The 19,294-nt window shown below is 28.0% G+C and overlaps 4 protein-coding genes and 1 pseudogene across 4 annotated transcripts; all 5 read right to left on the reverse strand.

The window, feature by feature from the left end:
• Positions 1–4,593: 4,593 nt before the first annotated feature.
• Positions 4,594–5,551, reverse strand: LOC134831298 (collagen alpha-2(IX) chain-like). Its single transcript, XM_063844998.1, has 3 exons — positions 5,486–5,551; positions 4,863–5,428; positions 4,594–4,803 (listed from the first exon to the last, which is right to left on the reverse strand). Exons 1-3 carry the CDS (start codon positions 5,495–5,497, stop codon positions 4,749–4,751), a joined length of 633 nt encoding a protein of 210 aa, XP_063701068.1. The 5' UTR covers positions 5,498–5,551; the 3' UTR covers positions 4,594–4,748.
• A 1,546-nt stretch (positions 5,552–7,097) lies between these two features.
• On the reverse strand, positions 7,098–7,667 carry LOC134828462 (endocuticle structural glycoprotein ABD-4-like). The gene is made up of 2 exons (XM_063841442.1): positions 7,656–7,667; positions 7,098–7,589 (listed from the first exon to the last, which is right to left on the reverse strand). The coding sequence occupies exons 1-2, from the start codon at positions 7,665–7,667 to the stop codon at positions 7,098–7,100; spliced, it is 504 nt and encodes a 167-aa protein (XP_063697512.1).
• Positions 7,668–10,089: 2,422 nt separating this feature from the next.
• LOC134828463 (larval cuticle protein 9-like) lies at positions 10,090–10,437 on the reverse strand (annotated as a pseudogene).
• Positions 10,438–13,518: 3,081 nt separating this feature from the next.
• LOC134828464 (larval cuticle protein 9-like) lies at positions 13,519–13,944 on the reverse strand. Its single transcript, XM_063841443.1, has 2 exons — positions 13,927–13,944; positions 13,519–13,866 (listed from the first exon to the last, which is right to left on the reverse strand). Exons 1-2 carry the CDS (start codon positions 13,933–13,935, stop codon positions 13,519–13,521), a joined length of 357 nt encoding a protein of 118 aa, XP_063697513.1. The 5' UTR covers positions 13,936–13,944.
• A 337-nt stretch (positions 13,945–14,281) lies between these two features.
• LOC134832441 (endocuticle structural glycoprotein ABD-4-like) lies at positions 14,282–18,968 on the reverse strand. The gene is made up of 4 exons (XM_063846458.1): positions 18,932–18,968; positions 18,659–18,862; positions 14,517–14,592; positions 14,282–14,451 (listed from the first exon to the last, which is right to left on the reverse strand). Exons 1-4 carry the CDS (start codon positions 18,941–18,943, stop codon positions 14,330–14,332), a joined length of 414 nt encoding a protein of 137 aa, XP_063702528.1. The 5' UTR covers positions 18,944–18,968; the 3' UTR covers positions 14,282–14,329.
• Positions 18,969–19,294: the final 326 nt, after the last annotated feature.

Here is a 19,294-nt window from a genome sequence, read left to right on the forward strand (position 1 = left end):
ATATAATCTTTAAAAAAAACTATAATTAAAGAAAAAATTATGCGTCAATTCTATGAATCCCGCTACTTATCTCAAATTACCTAATTAACATCAAATCATTCAGCAGATACTTAAACTTTTATTTATCTCGCGTGCGTCATTTGGAGTCATGAAAATGTCAAATCAAAAACAAACCTTTTGAAAAGGACACTTTCTGAACTTTAACTCCGCACTTGAGTAATCCCAAGTAGGTAGGTGTGATTTTAATTTTTCGGGAAATAATAAAATTCCGTTTCTCATCCGTTTAGCAACTCACGGTAGAACAATGCAAGGCAATGCGAAATTACTAAGGCAATGATCCTTGATAATAAAAAAAAATAAAACGATATTCTCTTCTTCTTTTTTTTTTGTTGTATTTTTAGTCGTTCGTGTGCGATATTTCGCTCATGTGTGAACGGAGAAACACACACGAGATACGAGAGTATCGCTCGTAGAATCGCACACCCACATGTGCTGGCAAGCAGCTGACTTATTTAATATTTAATCGAGGGGACACAATCAAAATCATGTTACTTTACAAAGATCATCTGAATAGAACAAATGTGGATCAAGAGTAAAAATATTTAAATAAATAAATAAAAATTCAAAAAATTTGAATAAAAAGAACTCACAAGAATTGAAAAAAAAAAAAATTAAAAAATCGAAAATCGAGTGAATTATTTAAAAAAAATAATAGAAAAGTGATAAAAAATGCTGCTTACCAACAAAATGTTCATTGCCTCCTTGGTAAGTTCAAATCAGCTGATCGGCTCATCCCAACAACAACGAAAAAAAAACCCACGCTCAACTTTCCTCTCCTTGAGTTAAATTTGCATGGAATTTCAATTAAAATACCTTTTGGTGAAACAATTCAATTTTTATTGCAACTTACGCAATTTTTTTTTCGTAGTTACTTGCCGTCATGGTGCATCTGGCTACGGCGCTGCCAGCAAGCAACGATGGAAAATACAATCCCAAGAAATACGGGAACTCGGGTAAATACATACATGATGATTCAGGTGAGTCATGGTCACAATACATGATTCTCTGCGCTCGCCTTTGTACATTATGTCTTTTTGTTTGCTTCCTTCTCCTAACCTTATTATTTAAGTTTTATTAATTCTTTTGTGGTTTTTTTTTCATTTAAATTCACGAAACAAAAAAAAATTAACAATAACTTACACCTTTTTAATTTATTGGCGTCGTTGAATGGCACGAGTTTCATTGTTTGATTTTCGCAATAAACGCCAGAATTAATGAGATTAAATTAATTGGGTGATAAAAACGTTAAGTTTTTTTGTCTTGTGAACGAGAATTAATTGATTAATGCGGTGATGGAAGATTTAAGGGTCATAAATTGTCTAGACAACGAACTGATGACGAATTTCGTGAATGAGTTTTAACACCTTTAAATAGTTTTTGAGTGATTTTTTTAAAAAATAAATTAAAACAATTTTTAAAAAATTAAATTTTAATTATTAAAAATATAAAAATTATTTTAAAATTATTAAAAATTATTTTAAAAAAAATTAATAATTAATATTTTAAAAATTAATTTAATAATTTATTAATCAAAAAAATATATCAAAAGAATTAAAAATATAAAAAAAAATTAAAAATTATTTAAAAAAAAATTAAATAAAACTCAAAGTTTAATAATTTATAAATCAATAAATTTAGATTTTTAATTAATTTTTTTTAAGGAAAAATATTCAAAAAATATTTGGTACCATAAAAAATTTATTTTTAATTAAAAATTTTAAATTAAATTAAAAATCGGAAATTTTTAAAAATAAAATTTATTTATTTTTATTATACATTTTCTTTTTATTTAAGTCAATGTAATTAAAAATAAATAATTTAATATAAAAAATTTAAAAAAAAATAATTTAATATAAAAAATGAAAAAAAAAATTTAAAATATTTTTTTTTTAAATAATAAAAAAAATAATTTAATAAAAAATTTAATATAAAAAATTAATTAATTTTAATTTTAAATTTATTTTTGATTTTGATTAAAAAATATAATTTTTTAAAAAATGAATATTTTTCTTTTAAAAAAAATATAAATTAAAAAAAAATCAGATTATGTAAATATTTAAAATTAAACTTACCCAATACCGTCTTTGAAATTCTAATAAAATTAATAAATTATTTTATTAAATAGTAACTTTGATAGCTTTTTCCTCGATTTCCTGTAAAATAATTTTAATGACCCGGAAATCAAATAAAAATAAAATAAAAAAATGAGTAATTCTACCAAACTGTACAATAGTTCTAACCCGGATGCTTGTCGCACATCGCACTGAAAGCCATAAAAACGAAATTTTTATTTGTAACTATCTTTGACATGACATAAAATATAATTTAATATGGTCCAAAAATGAAAATATCTCACACGAACGCGATGTGGGTCGTAATTTATCGCCAAAACACAAACATTTGTCTCCAAAAGTTCTCTTCTTGATCGATGATTTAATCTCAATAATTTTACAACTCTCGATAAATGAAATGAAAATGAAGTCAAATGTCAATGATCGAATTTAAGATTTTTTTTCACTAACAATTAATTTTTTAATGCTTTTTTTAAAAAAAAAAAAACGTAAAATTTTATCATTTCATATTTTTGTTAATTGATGCTTGCTGTTCGTGAAGCTTCCAAAGGTATATTTTCGACGAAAAAAAAAATTGTAAATTTTTGTATATAAAAAAAGGTTCAGGTTGCATTGTATTATAAGCACTTACTTGCCAAAATTTTGCTATCATTTTCTTTGAACTTTTTCTTTTTGTAAGATGTTTTTGATACTGAAGCTGCCAATTTGATAATTTCCGGTTATTAATCTAATTTTGACTCGATTTACAGGAAAATACGTGAGTGACGTTCACAAATACAAATACGTGCATGTTCACATTCCCTATGATGGCGGTTATGGACCTTATTATGGCGTGCCAAATCCTTATTTGCACGATGGACGTCCTTACATTCATGATGCTCCTCCAGCTATTCCATACGTGCATGTAACTGATAAATATGGATATGCGCAAGAATTGGACAAATATCCTTACAGCCAAACTCCCGATAAATATCCGTACAACCAGACCCCCGATAAATATCCCTACAAACAAAATCCCGATAAATATCCTTACAAACAAGATGACTCCAAGAGTGAATCAACGTAAGTTAATTTTTTTTTAATTTTTTTTTTAATTATTTTTAAATATTTTTTTATTTTAGGAACATTAACGATCCCTTCAACAAGAATTATTACGTAATTCCAAAACCAAAAATCATCCGCGAATATGGACCTCCATTGTTTGACCCCACCAACAATGTTGAAGCTCGTTCCAGCAAGACGAAGTAAGAAGCGAAAACAAAACAATGAAAAGTTTTGATATATTTTAATAAGTTATTTATGTTTTTTTTTTTTGTGAAAATAATTTTAAACAAAGATTATTTATTTTTTGATTAAATTGCATTTATGAAGTGATGAAAATTTTGTCTTTTTATTTTTTTATAAATTTTTAACTCTTAAGTCATATTTCTTCAACGAAAAAAATTTAAAAAAAAATAATTTTTAGATTTTACTTGACTTTTTATATTTTACTTTGAAGCTTTTCAAAATTTATTTTAAAAAATAATTAATTAAAAATTTAAATTTTGAACATTTGAAGCTAAATTTAAGGTTCAAATTTTAAAAATTTTCTTAAAAAGTCTCAAAATATTTTTAAATTGCCATAAAAATTCATAAAAATTTGTGACATCTTAAAAAAATGACAGTTACAAAATTTGGAAATCGCTTTTTTGCTGATTCAAACATTTTTATTATTTTTAATTTATAAATTTAAAACAAAAAATTTTTTAAAAAAGTAAAAATATGCAGTTTTGTCAAAAAAAAAAAAATTAATAAATTTTACTTGAATTTTTATATTTTTTAAAAAAACTTTTGCAAAATAATTTTTAAGCCAAATTAAAGAGTTAAGTTTCCAAATGTTTCTAAAAAAACTCAAAATATTTTTAAATTGCTTAAAAAATTAAAATTTATAAAAATTTGTGGCATGTGTCAATTCAAAAAATGACAGTTAAAAAATTTGAAAATCGCTTTTTTGCTAATTCAAACATTTTTATTATTTTTAATTTATAAATTTAAAACAAACAAATTTTTTAAAAAAAGTAAAAATATGCAGTTTTGTCAAAAAAAAAAAAAAAAAAAAAAAAAAAAAATCGAGGAAATACAAACCAATACAAGATTTTAATCAAATTAAAGATCGTCTCCGGAAATCCAACCAACAATGATTGTGTTAAAAAGATTAACTTTGAATTAATTTGATATTTTTATAATTTAAACACTTTTTCAAGAGATAAAAATCATAACAAAAAAAAAACGTTCTGCACAAGAAACAAAAATAACTCAGAATTAAGTAAATAAAAAAAAGCTGAAATAGATTTATGGTAATGACTCTACTTTAGATTCCATTTCATAGCTTTAATGATCATCAAGTCTATTTTTTTTTATAGATAAGTCTTTATAGAAAATGACATAATTCCAACAATTTTCATCGTATTAAATAACAGTATCAGGTGTTAAAAAAATATTTTTTTTATTGTTCGTTTTTTTATTTTTAAATTTGTATCAATTTCGAAATTTGAGCGGAAGAGGCGAATACTGCATTTTAATTTATTAACACTAAAGATAAGATTATCGATAAATTATTGCGAATTTTTTCTCGAGCTACAATTCATCCGCTTGATGATTTTTATGTTGATGAAAAGAAAGAGAACCACATCTGATAAAAAAAAATAAAAATTTTAAATTTTAAGATAAATTTTGAAATTTAAAGCTTACAAGCAATAATATCCATCTTGGCGATGAAATTGGAAGTTTTGATCACTATGAGCACAAGATTCCTGTTTCGGAGTTTTTGTTGTCGTGTAAAAAGGTTTGGGTGTGATCGAAACTTGTTCTGAGGGCTCTTCATCGATTACGATTGAATTTTCATTCTCATTAATTGGAAGTTCGGTTACGGTAACTTTTTCGATAGCGACAGTTGTTTTTGTTACAGGCGGCAAATACGTCGCTGGAGGTCTAGATGGCGCTGGAGGACCTCTGCCGGGAAATCCAGGAGGTCCCGGAGGACCAAAAGGACCCGGAGGCCCAGGAGGTCCTGTAGGTCCTGGAGGACCATTAGGTCCAAATCCTCCTTTTCCTCCAAAGCCTCCTTCTCCCCCAAAACCGCCTTCTCCGCCAAATCCTCCCTCAGGCCCGACAACATGATAATAAACGCCCTCTTTAGGCCTTCTGTACTTTCCATCGTCACGCGGAACATATTTTCCATCGTTTGTAGGTCGATATTTTCCATCATTTTGCGCTTTTGCGACTAACACAAAGCACAGAATTGCCCAAGTTATGAACTGTGCAAAAAATTTAATTAAATTATTAAAAATTTATTTAAAAAAAAAATTACTCACTAAATTCCTCATTTTGACAAGTTGACGTTCCGTCGCTGAAAAAAACTCGACTAATAATGTTTTACATCTTTATATACGAATTTAAGTGACGAGATGAAAACGTTATCGTCGACATCTTCTTATAATTACTGTAAATCATCCATTTAATTGTCGATCTGTTGCAAACAAATTCTATCGCAACACACGAACGATTTAATTTAATTTATATTAAAATGAAGTGCTTTGTGATATTATTGCACATCGTTGACAGCACGAAGCATGCAAATTTAGAATAAGATCATCCAGTTGTCACTCAAATTTATGATTTTGTTTTTAATTGAGCAAAAAGTGTTGAAAAGGTGAGAATTTTATGATTCTCGTTGGTTCAAAAGGTTTTAAAATTATCTCTTAAAGTTTAAAAATTTTGTTCTGAAGCATCAAAATTTTCTCTTGAGGTCTAAACATTTTCTTCTGAAGCTTCAAATTTATTTCTTGAGGTTTAAAATTTTTTTTCTGAAGCTTCAAAATTTTCTCTTGAGGTCTTAAACTTTTCTCTTGAGGTCTAAAATTTTTCTTCTAAAGCTTCAAAATTTTCTCTTGAGGTCTTAAACTTTTCTCTTGAGGTCTAAAATTTTCCTTCTGAAGCTTCAAAATTTTCTCTTGAGGTCTTAAACTTTTCTCTTGAGGTCTAAAATTTTCCTTCTGAAGCTTCAAAATTTTCTCTTGAGGTCTTAAACTTTTCTCTTGAGGTCTAAAATTTTTCTTCTGAAGCTTCAAAATTTTCTCTTGAGGTCTCAAACTTTTCTCTTGAGGTCTTAAAATTTCCTTCTGAAGCTTCAAAATTTTCTCTTGAGGTCTTAAACTTTTCTCTTGAGGTCTAAAATTTTCCTTCTGAAGCTTCAAAATTTTCTCTTGAGGTCTTAAACTTTTCTCTTGAGGTCTAAAATTTTCCTTCTGAAGCTTCAAAATTTTCTCTTGAGGTCTTAAACTTTTCTCTTGAGGTCTTAAAATTTTCTCTTGAGGTCTAAAATTTTTCTTCTGAGATCTTAGGTTTTTCTCTTGAGGTCTTAAATTTTCTCTTAAGGTCTGAAAATTTTTCTTCTGAAGCTTCAAAATTTTCTCTTGAGGTCTTAAACTTTTCTCTTGAGGTCTAAACATTTTCTTCTGAAGCTTCAAATTTATTTCTTGAGGTCTAAAATTTTCCTTCTGAAGCTTCAAAATTTTCTCTTGAGGTCTCAAACTTTTCTCTTGAGGTCTTAAAATTTCCTTCTGAAGCTTCAAAATTTTCTCTTGGGGTCTTCAACTTTTCTTTTGAGGTCTCAAATTTACCTTTTTTTAATCCATAGAGTTGAGTGTCAAATCGAAGGACTTTTAAGGAGAAAACAAATAATTTTTTTTTCATATAAATTCAATTTTTTATTGGGGAAATAATTACACACTAAATCATAAAATAAAGTTTTTTCTAAGTAGAAATGAGTAAGAATCACAGGAGAAATTCAGACAGTAAAAAAAAATAATAAAATAATAATAAAGTCTTGGGTCTTTAAGAAATTTTTGGATTAAACAAATTTGAGGGGGAATGGGATGGGGGGGGGGTAACTCAAAAATTAAATCATGAAACGAAAAAGTCCTTTTACTTCTTCTTGTTGGCAGAACGTTCCTCGGTGTAGGGCTCAGCTGTTGCCAAGAAAGCCAAGGCACGTTGAATGGCAATTGGGACTTCGGGAGCTTGTGGCAAATGATCGCCTTGTGGTTGGAAACCATTCTCGTCGGCAATGTAAGTGACACGGATCAAGTTGCCTTCGGGATCGGTGTAACTGTATTCGCCTGTGGCAACAACGACATCTTCATCTTCGATGCGTTTCACGGTTCCTTGAGCGCTGGCTTGGATACCATTTCCGGTTTCGTAAGCGTACGTGTAAGAACCGTCGGGAAGGATGTCTTGTTCGTTGCGCAAAATGGGGATTTGTTCGCCGTCGCTCAAGATGCGTGGCTCGGGAGCTATTGCGGGATTCACTTGAAGCAAAGGAGCTTCGTCGACAACGGCAACGGCAGCTGGAGCTGGTACAAGATGCCCGAGTTCAGCAGCGGCGGCGAAGGCAGCGAAGAAAGTAATGAGGATGGTCTAAGAAAAAATTGAAGAATTTTTTTAAACTGAATTTAAGATTTTTTTTTGAGGTAATTGACTTACTTTTCCGATCATGATTATTTATTTAAAAAAATAAAATTTTAAGGGGGGAAGAGGAATTTGAGTTGTTGTTAACAATTCAAAAGCTGAATCAAATCTGAGTCTAATTACCGTCAAAAATTCAGTACTTATATATGATTTTTGCAATTGTCGTACATTGCAGTACAAAAAACCCGAAAAAAGTGATAATATTCGTGGACCTTGCCATTGCTCTCGTGCCTGTACGAACCATCGCACGTGCTTACATGAAAAATGATGACCGATGACGCGACGTTGTCCCAGCCCAAAAAATAAAAGTAGTGATAATTACGAGTTATGCAGCTGTCTCTTATACAATTGAAATTGTTTCAACCGAAGTTCGTCCCGATATCGACAGAAATCACGTAGGAAAGACATGAAAAAGTTTAAAAATTCAAAATTTCTTTAAAAAAATTTTTTTAAGGAAGAAAAATTTAAATTTAAGAAAAAATTTCATACATTTTCCGCGTGAAAAGTCACCCTAAAACGAGAAAAATTACATTTTTACAACGCATTGTCCATGAATGAACGAATAAAAATTGCAGAAGCACCTCTGTAAATGATGATGATGAGCCGATGACGAATATCCAGGTGTGTTATGTATATCGCAAAAAACTTACAAAAATATTTTTATTGATATAAAAAAATCCATAAATTTGGAATTGATCTTGAATTAAAGAAATATACGAAAAAAAAATGTGAATTAAGGTATGGAGAGTGAAAAGAAAGGACAATCTCTGATTACGTTACACACCAATACGGGGGAATTACTTAATTTAATTTAAAATTGCAGCAAATTCTGGGATGGACAACACCCTGACATAGATTCACAGAGGCAATAAAAATATAAAGTATTGCTGGAAATAAAGAGGGAAAGGTCTCCGTGAATGACTTCGAAGAAATTATTCATTGAAAAAAACGTGTCAAGATGTCAAAACTTGAACTTTGGTGACTTTTTTGTGATGCGTGAACTTGAAAAGTGAAGAATTGTTGCGGAAATTTGTGAGTTTAATTAAATTTTTTTAAAATTTTTTTTTAAAAAAAATTAATTAAATTTTAATTTTATTTTATTCACCAAAAAATCTTTAAAATTATCATAAAATTTAGGAAATTATTTTTCTCATAAATTTTTGACAAAAAGAAAAAATTATTGATTTTTATTTTAATAGAAAATATTCAAGATAAAAAATTAAAATTTTTAATTAATTAATTAATTAATTAAATTAATTAATTAATTTGTTTAAATTTATTAATTTAATTGAACTTTTTTTAAATTATTAATTTAAAATTATTTTTTTTTAATCTTCACAATTTTTTAATATTTTTCTCATTTTTTAAAATTTTTCTTATTTTTTTTTTTTTTTAAGTTTTGTATTATTATTTCATGTTAAATATTCATTTCGATTAAATTAATTAATTTTTATTAGAATACAAATTTTTAAATTAAAATCTCAACCGTCAAATTTTCAAACTGACGTTAGCTCAAAAAAAAATTTCAACACTTAATAAAATTTGTTGATTAAGACATTTAAATATCGTAAAAAACATGAAATTTCCTTATGAATGAATTCATTAAATGACACACGTCGTAATATGATGATATCCGATATTTTTTATAAACCTTGAATCGATATTTTGCGATTTTTTGTTGATTTTGAAGTTTGTTTCAGTGAAGAAATTTTCATTGCCTAACTTTAGGGGGAATTTTATTATTTGACGTTTAAAAATTACAGTTTTCAATTTGAAAAATATTTTTTCAAAAATAGTAAGATATGAAAACGAGTAACTTTAGACAAAATTATCTGACGACAAAGTGCCAAAATAAGTAAAATTATGAAAACATTAAATAATTAATTAAAAAATATAAATTAAATTAATTAATAATTACAATTTCATAAAAATGATCTTAAATAGTGGTCAAAATTTTGACAGTTAAAAATTTTTAAATTGACAGAAAAATTAAACTTTTTAAATTTTTAAAAATTCTTTCTTTTAAGATTTTTTTTTACAGAAATTGATGAGTCTTAATTCTTTAACAAGTTGTTTTTTTATTTTTTTAAAAATTAATTTTTTATTAATTAATTTTAATTTAATTTAAATTATTAAAAATTTTATTAAATTATAATTAATTTTTTTTAAATTAAATAATTAAAACTTTAAAGAATATTCTAAAATACTTTATAGATTTTTTTTTATTTTTCAAAAAAATTTTTTTTCTCAAAATAAAACACAAAAATTTTTAATATCGAAAAGGGTATTGACTTTATTTTGGTCTATTGATCATTTAATTTTTTTTTTTTGAACTTTTTTTCATGCAATAATTTTTGGGAAATCAAAAATTTGTTTGGTATTCAGGTCCGTAAGTAGCGTTCGTAAGTGCAACATTTTTTCCGTGTCCAGCAAAGAAAAACAGAGATTCTTAACGTCTGCGTTGTTCAAGAACTGGCAACAATTTGATGGCACGTTCGATGTATTCTGGGATTGGATGGGGTTGGGGCAAGTCACCGACTGGATGGTAGCCAGTTTCGTCAGCGGTGTATGTGTATTTGACTTGGGTACCATCGGGAGCTGTGTAGGCATATTCTCCGGCAACTTGCAATTCTTCACCCTTCAAGTTTCCGCTTTGTTCGACCTTGATGCCGTTGCTGCTTTCGTAGGCATAGTTGAAGCTATCGACACCGACATCTTGTTCGGATTTGACGACAGTGGCGTCTTTGTCGGCAACAGCGACAGCGATGAGAGCGGCAATAATGAGCTACGAGGAAAAGGTAAGGAAAATTATTAGAATTTATTTTTTCACTTTTTTTTTATTTTTTTTTATTTTTGTTTTTATTTATTAATTGCACTAAATAATTATTTTTTTAATTTTTAATATTTTTTAATCACTTACGAATTTCATTTTTGTTTGATTTTCTGTTTTTCAAAAGAACTTTGAAACTAGAATGATGCTTCTGTACTTTGTGCACCCCTTATTTATACTAAAATTCGTTCGCCTAATCAGTATCTAGCCAAAAATTTTTTTGGCTTTAAATTTTTATTATTAAATAGATGATAAATTTACGAAATTCAAGTCATCATCCTCAACGCATTTGCGGATTTTGTGAAAAAGTCACGAAATAATAGACCTCAAAGACACTAAAAGAGCAATTTTCACACAAAATTCATAGCTAACTAATCAATGGAGGTTTAATAGTCGTTAAAACTTGTTTTTGCGTGTCTTTTGTTATGATTTTGGATATTTTTTTTCGGTATGTATCTCTTCAGATAAACATCAAATATAGAAAAAAAAATATTTATTTATTTTTGATTATGTTAATTTTTCAGCATAGGCGCTTTTGTCTGTGCGCGAATGAATTTTAGATTTATTGGATGCCGGGTAATAAACAAGCAGGGCCATGGTCATTTTGCTGCTTTGTATCGACGGAACTGTCATAAAGCCATAAACTGATTGAAGAAATTTTAATTTCTTGCACCTTGACTCGCACACTTTGATGCAATTTCACGCCTTGTAACACGATCTTTTTGCTAATTTTTATGTGAATTATCGCCGTTTATACCCCAATTAAGGCGCAATTTTACAAATTTTATCACCTCATTAGCGAACGATTAACATACATGCACCCCGAACAAAACAAACGAGTTGTTCAATATGGATGAGATTTTTTTAATTAATCGAAAACACGAGAGATAAAAGGCTCAGAAAAAATGAGGAAGGAAGTCTCATCGTGACTCACATTTTGCAGTTAGTTATCCAGTTTCTTTTCCATCAACTTGACAACCTTGCAGTGCCTGCAGCATCACAAAAAAAATAGTTCAGACATATTTTTTTATGAGTTTTTAAGCACCTGTCATAAAATTTTGCCGCAAAAAGTGATCGTTAAATATTTTTATAGCATTTTTCCCATAAATGATGCGATTGTCCAGCATAAAAGAGGATGAAAAAAAGGGAAGGCATATCCATCATGTGATCGTCTCGTGAGTTAATTTTATGTGAAACAGCTGATTTTTTTTACGTAACTTTCCATTTTTAGAAGAAGTTTTAATGATCATGTTCTTTCTAGTCCGGTTGATTGAGACAAAAAGATAAAAACTTGTTCTTCATTAGTGCAAAACAAGAAGATGTTTAGCATAAAAATTGGCGTCGCCGTTTGCTATTTCTATTTAAATTTTTGGCTATGTTTCGTCAGACAATCTACTGAACCAGTTTTTCGGCAAAAGGTAACAAGTTTCGTTTTATTTTTAAACATTTATGATCATTCGAGAATTTTTGTGAAATTTATGTTTTTTCATTAGAATTTAGAAAATTAATAGAAAATTCAAGTTTATTTATGGAAGTGAAGGTAAGTAAATTCAAATAATTCTCAGTGAAATTAGTAACAATAATTAAAACAGTGACGTAGAAGCTCTAAATATGGAAAAGGGCACAAATTTTTAAATTGCGCCCTTTTAATATTTAAAGTTTTGTTTTTAAGTTTCAATGTTAAATGAATGCAAATCAAAAATGTGAATGCAATGTTAAATAGAATAAACTTAGTTGAAAATAGAAAACAGTTGTATGCTAAAGGTAACAAAAACTGCAACAAAAGGAATACCCAACGATATACATCAAATAAGAAGGCTATTTCGTTATCAAAACGTATCATCAAAGGAACGATATACATCAGTTGGAACTCAGAATAAAGCATAATTAAAAGTATTTCTCAAAGCAAAACTACAGAAAAAAATTGAATATAGAGGAGATCCTACTGTAATCTTTGTCAACTTCAGTAAAGTCACTTAATTGAGATAATAAGCTCCTCTGTGTTCTCAAGTTAACATCTACAAGCCGTTTAATCTTAACATATGCTGAAGGAACCATGTGCCATCACGTCTTGGGCTTGAAGATGAGCTCTGTCAACCGACCGAAGAAAAACTTGCATCCGGTAGAAGACATTCCAGCGGTTGAAAAGCACCATGCCACGATTGGAGTCAAAGGATTGACAACAGAAAAAAAACAGAAACCTCAAATAATAAATATTGATATTTAAATAGGGAGCCAGTACATATCATATCTAATTCTCATCTTTGGATCTTTTGAAAAAAAAAACAATGAACTCAATGAAACGTCACATAATAATGATATTGTTAAAATTTTTAAAGGGACATTATGTCACTTTCGGTCTATAAAAATAAACTACGCTCCTGATTTTTGTATCAGCATGGTATTGATTTTTATTTAGAACCATAAAAAATAAGAATCAGTAAATAGACTTTCATTTGAACTTTTTTTAAATTAGATTTAAATCATTTCTTCTCAAATTTGAAACATCCAATACTTCGTTCCATGAATGTAATTTGATTCCTTGTAAACTATTCTGCAACATTGTAACTTGCTAATTTTTTCTAAGCATGCAACAACTTTAACCTGCCTTCATAACTTCATAAATGGATGCTCGTGTTGAGAGTTTTACTTTCGATTTTTTCAACACAGACATATTTTTTCATACATTCGACTGACTAATCATCAATTTGATACGTTCGCACAATCAAACATTTTTCTGCGATAAATATTCTTAGAATTGATGCGAATCTAATCAAATCAAGCAAAAATAGCAAAGAAAAAAATAAAAGTTGTTTAGTTCAAGATCAACCGGGTAATTCAGTTGCGCGCGAAATGAAGAATTAAAACAAAAAAAGCTTCTTTTAAGACTTGCAGGTACAGACATCGAGATGATCAAAAATTTATTTTGATAAACTTTTTATACAAAAGAATTTTTAAGAGAGATGATTAGACATATTAAACATGGACTTGTTTTTTTTTGTACTTCATAACCGTTTGTTCCGAGAGAAAATTCGTTGGGCGAGTTGCTTATCTGCGACGATGTCCTTCGACAACGGGCAACAATTTGATGGCACGTTCAACCCATTCGGGAACTGGAGGTCCAACTGGGACAACATCGCCTTCGGGATGGAAGCCAGTGCTGTCGGCACGGTAGGTAACCTTGACGGGAGTTCCTTCGGGACTGACATACGAGAATTCTCCGGTAACTTCGATTTCTTCGGGGGTCTTCAACTTGCCGGAGGCAGTTTCGGCGATTTTGTTGCTGGTTTCGTAGGCATAGTTGAAGCCATCAACATCGACAGTCGAGTCGGAACGAACGACTGAAGCTGTGCTGTCGGCAGAAACTGCGGCGATCAAGCAGGCGGCAAGGATGAGCTAAAGAATGAACAAAAATTGAGAAAAATTTGAAAAAAAATTGTTGGGTGAGAAACTTACGAATTTCATTTTGATACTTGTTTGTTCTATTGACACAAATCAAATGATGACTTCTTGTTTGTTTCATCACTCTTTTATATTCGCTGTCTTCTTCTTCCTTTCGCCAAAAATTGCAAACACACACACATTCGCGACATCTTAATTAAAGAATGTTGCTTTTTTGGTAGTCGAAAGAAAAAACTTTGTGTCGATTGTTTCATACTTCTTTTTTTTATTTAAGGCATAAAAATAATATCAATAACATTATAAAACGAAACAAAAACAAAAATCAGTTCAATTTCATAAGGCAAATAATAAAATAAAATAACAAGAATCTCATATTTCTTGAAAATAAGAGAAAAGCTCACAAAAAAAAACAATAAAAAGCCAAAGCTTAGCGAAAGGAAAATCCTTGAGGAGTCATTTAGAACCTTCTTGAGGGTTGCTCTGTGGTAGCTGGGAGTGTAGCCAAGTACTCAAGAGCACGTTGAATCGCTGGAGGAATTGGAGGGGGAGTTGGCAAATGATCACCTCGAGGTTGGAAACCTTTTAAAAAAAATGTTGTCAATTTTTTTTTCGTTTTTTTTTTAAACAATAGACAACTTCCTTACCATTCTCATCAGCTACATATTCGACACGATAAACTTGTCCATCGTCGCCAATGTATTGATAAAATCCTTGAGCCACCTACAAAATTTAAGAAAAAAAAATTTAATTCAAGAAATATTTTAAAATAAATGACGATGATTAATTAAAAACTATTAAAATATCAAAATTTATTACAAACACCGTTGATTACATAACCAAGCGAACGAACGTTACTTGCTTCGTACGTACAGAAACAACTTCGAAGAAGTTGAACTTTTAATCCGGTGTCTGACTTAGACGAAATGTTTTTTTTTACATAAAAAATTATTTTTAGTCGTAAATTGAGAGGAATTTCCAGTTTTTGCATCTTTTTTGCTTAATGTAAATTTTTTTTTTCAGCAAGAAATTGTGTCAAAGTTGAACAAACTTTACATCTTTGTTTAAAATTTACTTTTTTTTAAATTAAATATTAAATTTCATTAAATTCGAGATTTTTCTACAGATTTGTGGTCTAGTTCATGGTCGTTCAAAAAATTAAAATTTTTTTCGCAGTTAAAATTTTTTTTAGCATAAAAATAATTTTTTTTTGCGTCTATGAGTCATAAAACGATTTTAATATTTTATGAGATTCTTTTTTTTTTTGCATTAAAAAGCTCATAAATACTGCTAATTTTAATTTTTTTCTTTTTATGGAAGAATTTTTTTAATTTTTTTTTTTATGATTATCTAACAATTTAACTTGATTGACTTCTTTTTTCTGCGCGTTTCTATAAGAATTTTTGCGATTTCTAAACTGGTTTCTATCACTTTTACTCTCGACATTCGTTAAAAAAAACATTTAAAAATAGAAAAAAAATTAAAAACCAGGCGTTCTCATATTTTTTTTAAATATTTAAATTAATCTCGCCTTTTACGTCTTCCATCCACAATTTCAATTTGGGTTAAGTGTTCTCACTATTTATTTTAATTTTTTTTTCTCTTTAATCACACGATGACTCAGCGCCTAACAAAATAAATAGACAACGTCAAAAAAGTGTCATGTTTATGGAGCGCATTACGGGCTTAGTGAAGAGTAATAAATATTGCAACAGAAACCGCGAATGCGTCGTTTTCATGCTTGATTGAAACAAATTAATTATGATGTTAGGAGACATTTGACCGGTGCATGCGGTCAAAAGTTATTGCTCAATAATTCTTCTTCTTTCGTATTTCGTAATTTTTTCGTTAAAAAAGGCGGTTATTTTGTTTGCCCTTGAATTTCTCCAATCCAGATGTTTTCTTACATCATCGTGCCATCGTCATCTCTCTTTTCTCCTCAGTAGTCATTATTATTATTTCATGACCATAAACTCTTTTATTTCTTTTGCGTTGTTGCTTCATTAACATAATAATATATGAAGAAAGAAATCTCGTTAAAAGTACGCCTGCGAATTTATTTGTGTTTATTTTCGTTGCATGACAAATGTGTGAAGATGCATTTCGTGGTAAATAATTAAAATTTATGCGATTTTTTTTTTGGTCAGACAAGTTGCGTGATTTTTCGATTGTTTGTAAATTGGGTATGCTTGAAGCAGTAAGAAATTTTTCGGCAAGTAGAGAAAAGTAGAAGAAGAATGTCAAGGAAAGTTGTCCAATTATGTATTGATGAGATGTGATTTTTGGACATGAAATGGACCTTGCTCTTCGTAAATGACCTGAAACTTTATTTTTTTTTGTCTTAATTGATAATCTTAATGACTTTTTAGAAGTTTTTATGGTTTTAATGAAATTTGATAATTAATTTATTTTTTTTAATTAAATAATTTTTAATTTTGTTTTTTAAATTAAAATTTAAAATAAAATAAATAAAAAATAAATAAAATTAAAAATGAAATTAATAAATAAAAAAAAAAAATAAAATAAAATAAAATAAAAATTTAAATATTTTTTAAAATTTTAATTGTAATTTTTTGTTTAAAAATTAATTTTTTTATTTTTTTTTTATTTTTAATAAATTATTTTTAATTTTTACAATAATTTTTTGTTTAATAAATTAATTTAAAAAAGTCTTTTAAAATTAAATAAATTTAAAATAAATAAAATTTTAAATAAATAAGTCTTTTAAAAGGACAAATTTTTTATTTTAAGAAGTTCTGAAGGAAATTCTGGGATTTTTCTTGAATTATTCGAATATTATCAAGTTTAAAAAAATTTAGTTATAAAAAATTTTAAAATAAATTTTCCAATTTTTATATAAAAAAAGCTCAAAGTTCAAAGCTTAAAAACGATCAAGATTTTGAATTCATTTATTTAATTTAATAATTTTTACTAAATTTAAATAATTTTTAATTTTTTTTTAATTCGATAAAATAAATAAAATAAAATAAAATAAAATTGTTTAAAAATTATTTTTTTTATTTATTGAAGTTTTTTAAATGAAGAATCGAATAATTTCTAACTTTCTGGCAAATCATTAATTTTTTTTTGCTTTTAAATATTTAAACATATTTTAAAAAGTTAAAACAAAAAATAAATAAAAAAAAATTAAAAAAAAATAATAAATAGAATTAAATAAAAATAATAACGAATAAATTGATTAATTTTTAAAAATTAAATTCATAAAAATTATTCTTTTGGATTTTAACATTATTTTAAAATTTTAAATCCAATAAAGTTTTTAATATTTGCCCTTTTATAGCAAAAATTATTTTTTTATCTTTTTTTTTTGTTAAATTTTTATTTCAAGTTCAGATTGCCTAATTTCAATTAATTAATTGGATAAAATTCCATATTTACTTCAATATCAATAAACGAAACCATCAATCAATAAGCCTCAATTACTCATCATCAAAAAAAAAAGTCGGCTAAAAGTTAAAGGGCACCTCATTATTAGCTTATTTTGTTGTTACATGTCTAATAACATAACACATCGATTGACCTCTTGTTCGAACACACATTCGCCGAGCAGACAATAAAATTTATCGTTAACCGTCTCTTCGAAAATTTATGACCTTTGTAAACAAACAATGTAACGAGAAAAAGATCGTCATGCATCTCATTAAATCAATAATTGTTCTTTTTCTGCGCAATTAAAGGGGAATTTATTGTCTGAGGCTTGCGTAACCGAAAATGTGCATGTGCGAAAAATATCAAATAAATTATGTTGCTGATTTATTGTTGTTTACAATTTTTTTTGAGAGACCGTTTTGTTTAGACGCGAAATGTGAGAAGAAGGAGAAAAAGAGAAGCAGAAGCAGATGAGTTGGGACAAAAAGTGATTAATGGACTTCTGTCAAATTGTGTCAAATTTTTAGCTACTTTAGAGAGTTTTGCAAAAAAAAATATGAAATTTCGGTAATTAATCATTTTACGGTTTAAATTTCTCAAAAATTAAAAATTATTTATGAACGCAAAAAATTGTCCTAAAAATTTTTTGCTCTTTAGTGACATTTGTTGACCTGATGGAATATTTTTGATAAAAAAAAAATCTTGTGATAGTTGACACATTTTCTTTTTTGTTAAAATTGTGATTTTTATGAATTTTTTGAATTTGTATTGAATTAAAAATTTATTTTAATTTTTTTTAAATAAATAATTTAATAATTTTTATGGAATAAAAAAATTCATGTAAAAAAATTTTTTTTTAATCATTCAAAAATTATTTTTTTTTAATTTATTTATTTTTAATGAAAAAAATTGCTTAAAAATTTCATTAAAATCTTTAATTAAAAAAAAAATAGAAATTTTTGCTTGAAAATTTAATTTTTAAATTATTAAATTAAATTAATTTTTTTTTTCAAAATAATTATTCAAAATTATTTTTAAAAAATTCTAATTTTTTTCTAATTTTTTAATTATTTGTTGTAATTATCGACTTCAATAAATTTTTAAAATGTCAAAAAATTAAAATTAAATTGGAAAAAAATCTCGACAGATCATTTAATTAAAATTAATCAATATCTCAATTACTCGATTAATTAATAATATCAATAACAAATGTTCCTCCGCAATAAAGATGACACTGTAGGTCATCGACAACTCATAAAAATATGCTTCTCACTATATAATTTTTTTTGCCGATTTTGGTTACAAAGCAAGTTTCTTGCAATAATTGCATGTAATTACGTTCGAACTTCATCGAATTCCAAAAAAAAAAAATAGCCCAAGGTTGTCGTTATTCGCTTACCTGTGCCTCTTCTTCTGTTCCTGGATTCTTCAAATATCCTTCTTGCTCGGCGATGATGCCGTTTCCTGTTTCGTAGGCATATTTGTACGAGCCATCGACGTTAATGTCCTGCTCTTGTCGAATAATCGGGATCGGCGTTGTGTTTGATAAGGAGTTGTCGAATTGCGGAGCTGCCGTTGCGAGGGCAAGTAATCCAAAAAGAATCTAAGGAATTTTTTCGATGGCACTTTTTAGAATTTTTCTCATGTTTTTTCGGTGAATTTTTTTACTTACAACACACTTCATGGCACTGATTTTTTTTTAATAATTTAATGAAACTTTAGGAGTTGCTGAGTTTAAACTATAAGTGGATACAAAAATTACTCAGATATTTATATGAAATTATTTTGAGGATCAAATTTTCCTACTCCCCACTCCGCGACGCGATGTGTGATGTACTCTCTGCACACAATGCATGGCAAGGGAACGGACTTCGTAAGCATCATCATCATCAATATCTCACAGTGCTCTTTCTTTTGTGCAACAAGCGTTACATCGGTCATCGCATCTTCAGTTCATCGAGTCGCGCGCGCGCATAGGGAACACGTATGAAAAGAGAGAAGAAGAAGAAAACATAGGAGGGCCCTGTGCTTACTT

This window comes from Culicoides brevitarsis, chromosome 2 (assembly GCF_036172545.1).
Source record: "Culicoides brevitarsis isolate CSIRO-B50_1 chromosome 2, AGI_CSIRO_Cbre_v1, whole genome shotgun sequence".
NCBI classification, from domain to species: Eukaryota; Metazoa; Arthropoda; class Insecta; order Diptera; family Ceratopogonidae; genus Culicoides; species Culicoides brevitarsis.

What these genes read in the sequence shown, in the direction of transcription:
- LOC134831298 (XM_063844998.1), bottom strand. An exon ending in CAAGATGGATATTATTGCTT is followed by an intron (nt 4,804 to 4,862) that starts GTAAGCTTTAAA and finishes TTTTTTTATCAG; the next exon opens with ATGTGGTTCTCTTTCTTTTC.
- LOC134832441 (XM_063846458.1), bottom strand. An exon ending in GAACAGAAGAAGAGGCACAG is followed by an intron (nt 14,593 to 18,658) that starts GTAAGCGAATAA and finishes TAAATTTTGTAG; the next exon opens with GTGGCTCAAGGATTTTATCA. An exon ending in ATATGTAGCTGATGAGAATG is followed by an intron (nt 14,452 to 14,516) that starts GTAAGGAAGTTG and finishes TTTTTTTAAAAG; the next exon opens with GTTTCCAACCTCGAGGTGAT.